The sequence below is a fragment of the Cinclus cinclus genome, chromosome 7 (assembly GCF_963662255.1).
Source record: "Cinclus cinclus chromosome 7, bCinCin1.1, whole genome shotgun sequence".
Lineage (NCBI taxonomy): Eukaryota > Metazoa > Chordata > Aves > Passeriformes > Cinclidae > Cinclus > Cinclus cinclus.
In genome coordinates, this window is record NC_085052.1 from 20,588,678 (window position 1) to 20,600,462 (window position 11,785).

Below are 11,785 nucleotides of genomic sequence, written 5' to 3' on the forward strand. Positions count from 1 at the left end.
TATTCCTCTTAGGGCAGGCCATGGAGATTGGTAGCGCAGCCTTGAACATCTTGGTGGAGTGTTGGGATGGACATCTGACTCCCCCAGAGGTGGCATCATTGGCAGACAGAGCTTCACGGGCCAGAGACTCCAACATGGTGCGGGCAGCTGCAGAACTGGCACTCAGCTGCTTGCCTCATGCCCATGCCCTGAACCCAAATGAGATCCAGAGGGCTCTGGTGCAGTGTAAGGAACAGGTGAGCATCATATGGCAGCTGCTAGTGGAGGCTGATTTCTAACATCAAGGATGTGCTGCTGTTACCCATAGGTTGGCTCCTTTGCTACTGCCCAGCATTAATCCCAGTTCTCTGGATTTCTTATGTTTCGTTAATAACACTGATTATTCTGCTGCATGGCATCTGGCTGATCCCTTATAGTGTTAGTCAGTGCCTTGTACTTCTCCTCTCTTGTAGTTTTTCCTTCTTGTGTTTCTTGTTTTGCATTCTTAACTACTTCTGTTTCACTGCTCCCAGGACAACCTGATGCTGGAAAAGGCCTGCATGGCAGTAGAAGAGGCAGCCAAAGGAGGTGGTGTGTACCCAGAAGTCCTCTTTGAAGTAGCTCATCAGTGGTACTGGCTTTACGAGCAGACTGTTGGTGGGACCCCAGCCCAGAGAGAAGGTGCCACTGGCTGCAGTGCCGGCGGCACACGGGCCGCGTCTGAAGCAGCGCGTGGCTTGGCAGACAGCCGGGTGACCTCAGAGCCCACCACGGTGACAGTGGCAGCTGCAGTAACTGCGGCAGCAACTGTCATGCCAGTGATCTCCGTGGGGTCAACCATGTATCAGCAGCACACGGTGGCAGGGCCAGCAATGGCACATACACACACGCAGGGTCTCCACCCTTACACCACCCTTCAAACTCACATCCCCTGTAATCCCCAGTATATTGGACACACTATCCAGCACATGCCACGCCCAGCTGTCTTCCCGGTCCCTGGCTCGGCGTATCCGCAGGTGAGTTTTGGCTGTGCCTTGTTTGTTTGCTGTCACCTTGTGTGGCTGCTTCTGGGGGAGTATGTTGGGGTAGGGAGAGCGTGGGGTTCAGACCTGTCAGGATTTGAGATCAAGCTTCTGCTCTCGCTTGCCAGCTGGTGACACTTACTTTGGCCCTCCAGCTCAGCATTTGCACAATAAGGTGCCTTCTGTGGCTGCATTTGAAGTCTCAAGAGAATATAAAATATAATACATCAATAGTTTTAAATTTCTGTTGTTCTGTAGTTTCTCAGAAGGCACTAGACAGAGAGCTTATCTTCTTGAGAAGCTTGCAGGCTAAATAGAGACTACACTGGGAAAATCAAATAAAGGTTATTTTAATCTTTGCCTATTTTTGAAGGTCTTGGAGGGGTTTTCTGTGAACTGATTAGTTTTTTTAAAGGAAGAGTAGCAAGCAGACGTAATGCTCATGTGGTGCAAGGTTCCTCCTTTGCTTCCTTCACACTGGACTTGTCAAGCTCTGAGGGCGGTGTGGGGAGGTGATGTTTTGAGTTACTTCCAGATGGTCGGGTGAAGTAGACGTGACTGTTGCGTGCCTTCTGTTGTAGGGTGTCCATCCTGCATTCATAGGGGCGCAGTACCCTTACTCAGTAACAGCACCGTCCCTGGCAGCTACAGCAGTGTCCTTCCCTGGCGTGCCCGTCCCTTCCATGACGCAGATTGCTGTGCATCCCTACCATAGCGAGACGGGACTTTCGCTGTCTTCCAATGTAGCGCGTAAGTGTCAGCTCTGGGCTGGGCAGCAGAGGTTTCTTTACTGTCTCTTTGCTGTTCCCCAGTGAGGTCCTGTTCCTCATTGATTACAGGTGGAACGAGGGTTCTTGCACTGAAAAGTTCTGCCCAATTGCATGCTGTTCTAAAGGTGTACGTGCTCCAGGCTACTGGGATTCCCAAGGGGGCCTGATACAGCTAGCAGAGAGAAACTTCTGTTCAGCTGAATTTCCAGTATGAGATTATTTTGGCCTCAAGACTAAGTAATGTTTGGACCCCTTGTGGCCTTTCTGATTTCTAAAAAAGCTTTATTCATGCTCTCCTTTGGGCAAGGTGAGCGTAGATGATCTTGAGCAGACTCACGTAATTCTGTTGGGTCAGATGAGCAGAGTGCAGGAAGCAGGCAGACTGCTGCTATAGAAGCACTATTAAATCTCTTTTGCTGCCTGAAAGGGTTGGAGGCAGCCAGTGCCCAAACGTTGGAACTATCGGAGAAGGTAGATGTTTTGGCAGAGTCATGTTAATGGCATTTGGAATGGTTGCTCATGTGTTGTGCTAGGGCTCAAGTGATGGTGAAAACCCATCAAGCAGCGTGTAGTATTGGGACCAGCAGATGTTGACTGAATTGTGGACGTGCTGGCATTGCCATGGAGTTTTGCACCAGTGAGTCATGCTTGACCCCAGTCTCTGCTAACCCCTCATTGGAGAGGCTGTAATATTTCCGTGGTCTTATAGTTTGTTACAACTCAGCAGGTTCTGGAAGACTGGTATGTGGAAAAATACTTAAGAGTTGTGTTGGCCTCCTTCATGTTTAGAATATAGGGATATTAATTTCAGGGTTTTTTAATTCTATATTTTGGTGCTAAAAAGCCACCACAAAAGCAAATACAACAGTCCTGAAGGCCTTAGGATCTGATAGCTGCCAGCCTTAGTCATAGTCTGATGCTGTGACTTTTCATTGTGAGAATCCATTTCTCCAAAGTGTTATGAATCTTCCAGAAGTGCCGGTTCATCCCAGAACACTTAAAATACTGAAAGGAGAAGAAAACTCCACCCTTTCCAGTTGCCATTGTTTACAGGTTCCATAAACTTATTTTCATGTCTTACAGTACTGTTTCAGTGTTCCTGAGGTACAGAGTCATGTGGTGGTGCTTGAGCTCTGGCAATAATTTAGCTCATTCTTATGGGTTATTCTCCTTGGCCAGACTTCAATCAAGTATGAATTTTGCCCCACTTTGTGAGTTGTTTGGTACCCTTTGTCTCCTTGGTTGAGGAGGTCAGACAGATCTTTCCTGAGACACACACTGTTCTCAGGTATTCAACTATTCACTAGCAGACATGGAGGGGAAAAATACGGAACTTAGAGCATTGCTCAAACTGGCATCACAGAGAAGCTGTGAAATAAGGGTAAGGATTTTCATATGCTTAATGGCATCTAGCTCTGGAGTTCTCAAGCAAACCTTGCTTTTTACTCTTTGCATCTTTCTTGAGAGGGATAAATTTGAGTCTTGTCAGAGTGCAGTTTAGTGACTCGGTGTTAGCTGCTGTCAGTACAAGTTTAGGTGGTACAATGCAATGGACTTGCATTTGAAACCTGTCATTTCCCTTGAGTTTGCTCATACTAGTTCAGTGTCTTAAGGTGACAACTTCTTAAGTCTCCTTGCTGTTTTTACTGTTGATACATGCTGCCAGTGTGCAGTGACTGTTCTTTCCAAGGACGGATTGGACGTCAGCCTCCAGTGGCAGCCTTCCTGAACAGAGTGACAGCTGTCATACAGCTGAAGTGGAAGAACCTCGCATTGTTGGACTTGATCTTTGAGTGACTTAATTCTGTTCCTGCTCAGTAATCTTCCTAGCAATTTCTCATCAGATGTAGACATACACAATTATTTCCTTGGACAAGAAATCAGAACCAAACATTTTATTTAATAATAGCAAAGGCCTTTGAATCAACACACACATTTATAAATAAAACATGGATCTTGTACATATTCACCAGATACTAGAGAGGAAATGGACACACATGTAGCTGACCCCATCAGGCCCACCTTGCAAACAGATTAAAGCTATTCCTGGCCCATTGTATTTCAGTTGTAAGCCTGTGGGTTTTGGTTGCTATATTGTTCTGTTTAGGGGAACATAACCCTACATTGGCAGGGGGCAGTTAGGTGAAGGAGATGATGCCCCAAGTAAACCTTCTTTTAGGCTGGTGCTGGGTCCTAATGCTGCTGTTTTGCTCTCTTCAGTAGGCAGTGTCCATGCAGGATCAACGTTCCCAGCGATTCAGGGTGCTTCCTTGACAGCTCTGTCCTCACAGCCCAGCTCCCTTGTTACAGGGGGTTTTCCTGCCGAGGATGAGCAGCACAGTCAGCCTGTGAGCCCCCAGGGTCTGCACTACCTCCACTCTGCATACCGAGTTGGTAAGGATGGCCAAGTGGCTTTCTGTAGCCCCCTTGAGAGGGATTCAGGGCAAGGCTGCAGGTTTTCACTGTCAGTTTGGCAATTTGCTACTGTTGGGGGTGAATGCACCTGAGGGACATGGGAAAAGCAAGTTAATGATCAGATGTGGAGTCTAAAAATGAAGGCAAAGCATTGTAAGATTGAACAATTCTTTTCAGGACCATCAGAGCAGGAAAGAAAGCTAAGTGGGTTAGAGCTGGGAAGTCTTGCCTTTCAGCAGATGTACGTAAAGGAGCCTGAATAGGGCTCCAAGGATGTGACTGTGCAAGTTGTGACTTTATGATAAGATAATATTTGGCTCCTGCTGCTCGTGGTTGGGGAGGGGACACCTCTAGTTTAATACAAGCTGAGTTTTCAGATACACAAAGGGAAGTGCCCTGTGCCTCTCGAGTTAACTTTTTGAAGATAGATGCAGAGGGACCCTACATTTAGTGAAGAGTGGGTATATTATTAGCATTCCTTTCCCAGTCTCACTAGTTATGAGAAAACGAGTGTGTCTGCCTGAATTGCCACTGGTACAAGGATATCAGTCTTGGGGTTTGGGATTAAGCTTAGATTGCAGTAAGCTATTATAGTGGTAAGTAGTAAGCTACTTGTACATACTCGTGGTCCAACCCAGTGGATACTTGGTGTAGGAGAAGGAAGCCTCTAAAATAAGCAAAGGAAGAGAAACAGCAAGAAAATGGAAGGGAAGCTTGGCATTTTTGTTGAAAGCTAGAATAGTTACTTGTGTGGAATAGAGTACCTGTTAGCTAGAAAGGGGTGAGGATGTTGTTTGAAACATCACAGTGTTACATGGCAAGCCATGTAGGGTGCTTAATAGCCTGAATAAGAGAGAGGCACAGGCAGGGAAGACAGTCTGGAAGATCAAGACATGGCACATGTTGGTATTTGAATACTGTTTAAATGGGTGGATTTGTCTGAAGAACTGTAATGGCGTAAGTGAAATATTTACAGATTGGCAATACTGCAGCTCAGTGGTGGCCTGTTGTCTTTGCAGCAGAGTAGGTTGGTTTGGGTAGCTTCTCTGTTGCAAAATTTAGATCAAAAGTTTTGCTTTCAGGACACCTCTTGTAGTGCAGCCTTTGGGGCTCTGCTTGATGCTGCTGTGGGTGCTTGAGTGTCTCTTCGCAGCTGTGGTGATGGGTGATGGCTGTGCAGGTTTCCCAGCCTGGAGAGCAGATCCAGATGTTCTTGCAGATAGTTCCTGTGTTGGCAGGTTCCAAGATTGGGCTTTTGTTTCTGTCTGGACTCTTTGTGGAATTTTCTGTTGGTGAAGGACAGGCCAGTTAGGTTGTGTTGCAGTGAGCGAAATGCTAGATTAAGCCTTACTGGGCAGAAGTGCTGCTTGACTGTGGCTGCCCCTTTCTCACAGGGATGCTGGCTCTGGAGATGCTTGGCCGAAGAGCTCACAACGACCATCCCAACAACTTCTCGCGCAGCCCACCCTACACTGAGGATGTAAAATGGCTCCTTGGGTTAGCTGCAAAGTTAGGTAAGGCTCAGAGCAGTACTTAACAGAAATCCACTTGCTGGGATTTGGGCCTTGGTGGGGAAAAAAGCTCTTGAAGGAGTGAAACTGCAAGGATTGGGCGATCCTGATATTGATCCCATTCCTGTGAGCGTTTCAGAAGGTCCCTACTGCTCTTCCATCCACTCGCTTGTCCCATTTTTGGGTTCTCTAGGCATGCTATTGAACTTTGAGGCACTGGATGAAGTACATGAGATTGGTCAGGGTTCAGAGCTTGTATCTCTTCCATTCTGTAATGTTGATAGTTACTTTTCTGTTTCCACTATATAGTAGGTATTCCTCTTTCTTACCTATGTTTATACCTTCTGTGAAGACTTTTTTATAGCAGTAGGTGCTAAAAACACCTATTTTTTGGGGGGGGGGGATTGTTTTTACTTCCATTTTACTCTTGGAACTTTTTTGTCAGCTCACTTTTTAAATTATTTCATAAGCAGTAAGAACTAAAAAATCTTTACGAACAGCCTGTTTAGTGGCACAGATTTTGCTGCTCTTGCTGGCAGGGCTCCACTGTAGGAAGTGGTGGGGAATTTTATGTCTACAGCCTCCTTAAAGCCTGAGTGCTGAGGCATCTAGGTGCTTCCTTGTCGGGCAGTCAGGAAACAATGGAGGAGGTACAGTGCTATCCTTTTCTTTCTAGTTCCCTTGCCACATTAGTTTGCTTTCACATCTCCTTTAAAGAAAGGTGAATTTGGGAACACCAGTAACTGAGTGGTACCTGTTCTCTCCTCAGACCTGAAGGATATAGCAGAATCTTCTCTGTCCCCATGAGTTTGCTAGACTGTCTCCCTCAAGCCTGCTGGAGGATGCATTACACTGAGAAGGTGCTCCAGATCGAGGGTCTTGCTGTGAAGTGTGATTTCTTGTGTGTCTCTTATCTTAACACTTGTTCTGACTTCCTTCTGTGCAGGTGTAAACTACGTGCATCAGTTTTGCGTTGGTGCGGCCAAGGGGGTGCTGAGCCCTTTTGTGCTCCAGGAGATCCTCATGGAAGCTCTGCAGAGGCTCAACCCTGCCCATGTGCACAACCACCTGCGCACCCCAGCCTTCCACCAGCTGGTGCAGAGGTGCCAGCAGGCCTATATGCAGGTAAAATGTGGCTTATCTTCCTGCCTGTCAGAGCTGCCAGGCCATTGCCTGCCTTGCCAGATGCTGCCTGTGTGTGTATGTGCAGAGGGGAAGGGGCCTTGGGTACTGAGAGCTGAAGTGGTCTGTTTCCTGATGCATCCTTCTCCCTTAGCAGGGACTGGAATTGGTATCACTTGCCTGTATGGGGGCTGTATGCAAAGGAGCTCATTGTACTGCTTCTGCCAAGGCCTTCTGCCTCCTGTGTTCTTCCACAAAGGCTGAGGTGGTTGTGTGTCTTCATCCTTTGAATAATATGTGTGCCTTTTAACTTCTGAACTTTCTTTGCTGTTTTCAAGCCCCTGTCCACCCCGTCCCTAGCCCATCCTTTTTACTTGCCTTGTTAGTAGTAGCCTGTTTTCCCCTCTTCACCCTGGCAGGTGTGCCAGTGCTGACATCAGCAGTGGAAATGGCTTGGTTAGCTACCAGTGCAGGTATCCCAGGCTTTGTTGTAACCAGTGTTTCAGTGAGGCAGCTGGGATACCAAAGCTGCCTGTTCTTTAAAACAGTGCAATCAGGACACCTTACATATACCTGCTTCTCTTGAATAAATGGCCAAAGGGTGATTCTGTAGCTGTATTGTCCAGATCAGATTAGCTGTTTTATCACCCTAGGCAATATTTTGGAGACATGACAGCTTCTTCATTTGACCTCAAAAGCTAAACCTGTTGCTTTGGGGCCTTCTTTGAGAAGCTGATAGAAGTGGCAGTGTTAAGCGGTGAGGTATTTTGTAGCAATTTAGTGTAAACTTTACTCAGCCCATGTGCCTTAGCAAAGGAGATATGCAGTGACCAGGCTGGGCGTAACCTGGAGAATGAAAGGTTGTGAGGGTTAGATGCTGGTGGGATAGAGTGTTACCTGGCCCTTTAGTGCTGTACTAGGGCCCAATTCAGTGCTTATGACACAGAGGGCACTTGCTGATGCTCTGTGCTGCATTTTGGTGCTCTGAGGGAGCACTGCTCTTGGGTGTACAGTGGTGTAGGATACAGCACTGCTGCTTTTGAGGTACTCTTCTTTGTCAGAGCTGTGAGCGTTGGGACCACTGGTGGGTAACAGGACCATGTGACTTATTGCCTTGGGAGCTCAGTCTTCCGAGTTCCACCAGCAGGAGGGTGGTGAGCAAATGCCTTACGGCTCTTTCCCTGTTCCCATCCAGTACATCCATCATCGGCTGATCCATCTCACTCCAGCTGATTACGATGACTTTGTGAATGCCATCCGCAGCGCCAGAAGCGCCTTCTGCCTGACTCCCATGGGCATGATGCAGTTTAATGATATTCTCCAGAACCTAAAGCGCAGCAAGCAGACAAAGGAGCTGTGGCAAAGGGTCTCTCTGGAAATGACCACCTTCTCACCGTGACGTCGGGTGGAGCTCCACGGACACACAACCCTTTGCCCAACATAGTTGTAGTTCCATTTACACCATCCTTCCTTCTGGTGTCTTTTTTATTTTAGTTTTAACTCGTTGGAAACCACTGATCTGATGTATTTATACCATGACATTCCTCTCCAGCACTGTTGCGTGTTGGCGCTCTGCTTTGCTCGCTCTTCCTCCTCCTTCTCAGTGGGCTGCAGGCTTCAGAAGCATCAGGAAATGAGAAGGAAGTTGAGCTGGCTGCCCTGTGGTGTAGTCACTGCTTTTTTCCCTGAGCCCTGGGAGGCTTCCTGCGAGCAGTTTGCAGTGTGATTACGCACATGTTAGAGGGGTTGGGGATTCTGTCTTAAATATTTATTTTGGCATTTATAAATGTGTAAACTTTTTTTTTTTCTTTTTTTCCCCTGGTATGGGGCTTCTCTTACTCCACACACCATCTCCTGTTGGGGAGTGGCTGGAACTGCAGTGCACAGAGTGTGCTCCCTCCATCCCTTTCAGCAGCTCCTGGTGAGAGAAGCTGAGACTGGAGTAGCAGGGCCAGGGCCACCTCTGCAGCTTTCCGCAGCAGCTGAGGACATAGGCTGGAGTTTGGGCAGTGAGTCCTTTATTGCACTGAGCTGCCTGGAGACTGCCAGAAGTGTTTGGGCTCTTTCTCAGGAGTGTCTCTCACTGGGCACTGCTGTCCCATAGAATGTTTTGATCCTGGTTGTTTCAAGTTGTACAATCCTGTTTCTTTTGGCTGGGGTATTACTCTCCTGTAATCAGTTTCTTATCCCTCGTCTCTTCTTGTTTCCTGATTAAACACTTGTTTTCTTAGACTGACTCTCTCTTCTCTCTGCTATGATGTTGGCAGTGTGAAGGAGCTGGCCAGCTGTGTGTCAGTGGGAGCTCCTGTGAGCCCTGGTAGGTGGCTGCTGTGCTCTGAGGAGCAGCAATCCAGCACAAGCTGGCACTCAAAGGCCTGGTGCTGCTCTGAGAATGACGTGCCTCTGCAGAGGCTGAGGTACGTGTTTGGTGGGTGTTGGTAGAGTTCATGGTAAGCCTGGGATGTTTTGCCTACAGTTCTGTCAGTCAGTGGATGTATTTCTAGCTTTGATACTGTGAGATAGTGCAGAGCCTTGTATTTCCCAAGTATTGTGCAGAGCAACAGCTGCTACTGTGTATTTAGAGAGGTACTTGGTGGACTGTGAAAGAGATATAGTAGGGACAGCATTGCAGAAAATTGTTTAGTTACCTTAAGTGTATAAGCACATAAATTTCAGGACTTTTAAAAGTGGAAGCTGGATGAGTCATGGATGTTAAGACTTGAGTTTCTCAATAGTAATGTATTTTGCTTACTTGGGTCTAGCCAATAAGTTTTAGTTTATGCAAGTTAGAAATATGTGCCTGTTTGATATTTTCAATTATACTCTTATTAAAAATAGCTCATAGGCACAGAGCAAAAGAAATTAATATATTCTTTTGGTTTGGCTTTGTGTACTACACTGGCCAGAGTATGACTGAGGTTCTTCTGATTGTGCAACAGTAACTGAAGATCTCCTTATAGCTTCTTGTGTTCCCCCATAAAGTGTCTAGTTACATGCTAACTAGAAATGCAGATGGTCGTAATAATGGGTTAGTAAGTTCTGTCGTTTTTAAACTAAAGTCTGTGTTGATAATGAGCGGCCTGTTATTGGGCAGAATTGGATTTTGCTGGAGAGCAGAGCTTGATGATGCGTGGGAGGTTTGGGTTCCTAGAACACTTTCTGTGCTCTGGTTCTTGCACGTTCAGAACTGTGAAAGGAGCTTAGAGAAAAATGAGTTGTCTAGTAAAGTCTAATCTTTTCCTTTCTAATGCATATAGGAGAACATCTGTGAAAGAGAAAGGAGCATGTTTTAAAAGCAAAGATGGAGAAGGGAAATGGGTAAAAGAGCTGAATGTTAAGTAGCAGAAGCAGAAGTGACTTGCAGCATTAAGGATTTGGATTGAATAGGGGAATGAAATGTCACAGCCTCATCTGTGATACTGATTGGAAAAATACACTTTTTTCAAAGACCCTGAACAGGCAAGTTTTCAGACCACTGTGTCTGTTAATTTGTTGTTGTTCCTGACCCATGTCCCATGAAATATATCTGAGCAAGGACAGAAGAAAGTGAGGCAGGAGATTTTTTTTATTTTTTTTTCCTTGCCATGTGGCTGTGAGGTTATTGAGGTATTTGTCCTTTATAAGAGATGGGATGAGCCCTGATGGTCCCAGAAGCATTAATTTTCTGTTAGAACAATTATTACCCACTGCAGCCTTGTTAGTTTGGTCACTATTCCAGGAGTGGGAAAAATATATAGGCTTAGAAATTCTGAAAAGACATTTTAGCAGAAGACCTGTAAAAGAGGTTGCAGGCAACTCAAATTTCCTTTGGCTTTCACTTAACCCATGTGTTCTTTCACTTGGAGTAAATGTTCTTCAGCAACACATGAAGTGTCTCTGTCTCTGGACACGTTCGCCTATTACCATCTTTCTTGCCTGTTACAATTTTCTTTTGGAGGCACTTTCCTGGAATATGAATTAACAGAACAGTATTTGCCTTTGGACTTCAGTGTCTTGACAGCCCATGAACAAGGTGAGTTGGAACTGTCCTGTAATGAAATTATGTGCCTGGCAACAGGTATAGCTGGAATTAGCTGAAAAGCTCCCCTCCGTCTAGTTTTGTTTACAGTCCTTACTAGTATTTGGGATTTGTATTTTGGTTTTTGGAGAGCCCATTCAGAACTAACCTTCTGGAGAGTTGCTGAAACTAAAGTTTAAAATTTTTTTTTGCTTGAGTTTGGTTTTTGTCAAGCCTGGAACTCTGGTGTTTTGGAGCAGAATATAGCTTTTACTTTCCCAGCTTATTTAGCACCAGTTTGGCTACTGCTACATAGTGCTGCAGTGCTCTGAACAGCCTTGCAAACCTCAGTCAGTGGAAAATGGGGTAAGCATTGAAGCACCCATGAGGTTCTTCACTACCTCTTGGTCAAAGTTGTCAGCTGTAACAATATGGCATAAATTTAAAATAGTTTTATGTAAGAGGCAGGAAAGTTGTAGTTTTCTTACGTAGACATTAAGAGATGGGCAGGATAAAAAAAAAAAATGTGTTTTTCAGGATGTAACTGGGAAGCAAATGTGCCAAAAGACAAATGGAGAAATGTGTTCTTACAGATTGCTACCATTAATGGGACCTTTTTTAATTTTTATTTTCAACTGAGGTGCAAAAAATAAAAGAGCAAATTGGACCATCAGCCTTCCCAGCATTTTCTCACCCTGACTGTTCTATGTCTTTTCTTTTAAGTCCTGTTAAGCCATAGACCAAATGGCTCTCAACTACACTTTATTTAAAATATTTTGTGCTTTCTCTTTCTGTGCCTGAATTAAATAGCATTGACATGATTATGGTGAAGGCAGGGTCTTCTGGTTGGTGGGGTTTTTTTTCTAATCTGCCTCCCCCTCGCTATCCCCTTGCCCCCCAAATAATTGATTGGCTTTTGAACAAATTTCTGCTTCCGGTTTCCATTTTAAGGGTATTTGCACTTGGAGC

At 45.7% G+C, this 11,785-nt stretch overlaps 1 protein-coding gene across 2 annotated transcripts in view; it reads left to right on the top strand.

The window, feature by feature from the left end:
- Positions 1-11,489, top strand: part of ZSWIM8 (zinc finger SWIM-type containing 8) — a 58,235-nt gene extending 46,746 nt beyond the window's left edge. The window contains exons 20-26 of one of the 2 annotated variants that reach the window (XM_062496615.1): positions 13-236; positions 513-995; positions 1,583-1,751; positions 3,992-4,165; positions 5,581-5,700; positions 6,644-6,822; positions 8,015-11,489. In XM_062496615.1, the coding sequence (XP_062352599.1) occupies positions 13-236; positions 513-995; positions 1,583-1,751; positions 3,992-4,165; positions 5,581-5,700; positions 6,644-6,822; positions 8,015-8,218 (1,553 nt within the window). In that variant the 3' untranslated portion in view covers positions 8,219-11,489. The remainder of the gene's footprint in view (positions 1-12; positions 237-512; positions 996-1,582; positions 1,752-3,991; positions 4,166-5,580; positions 5,701-6,643; positions 6,823-8,014) is intronic. The other variant, XM_062496616.1, reaches the window with a different exon arrangement.
- The last annotated feature ends 296 nt before the right edge of the window (positions 11,490-11,785 follow it).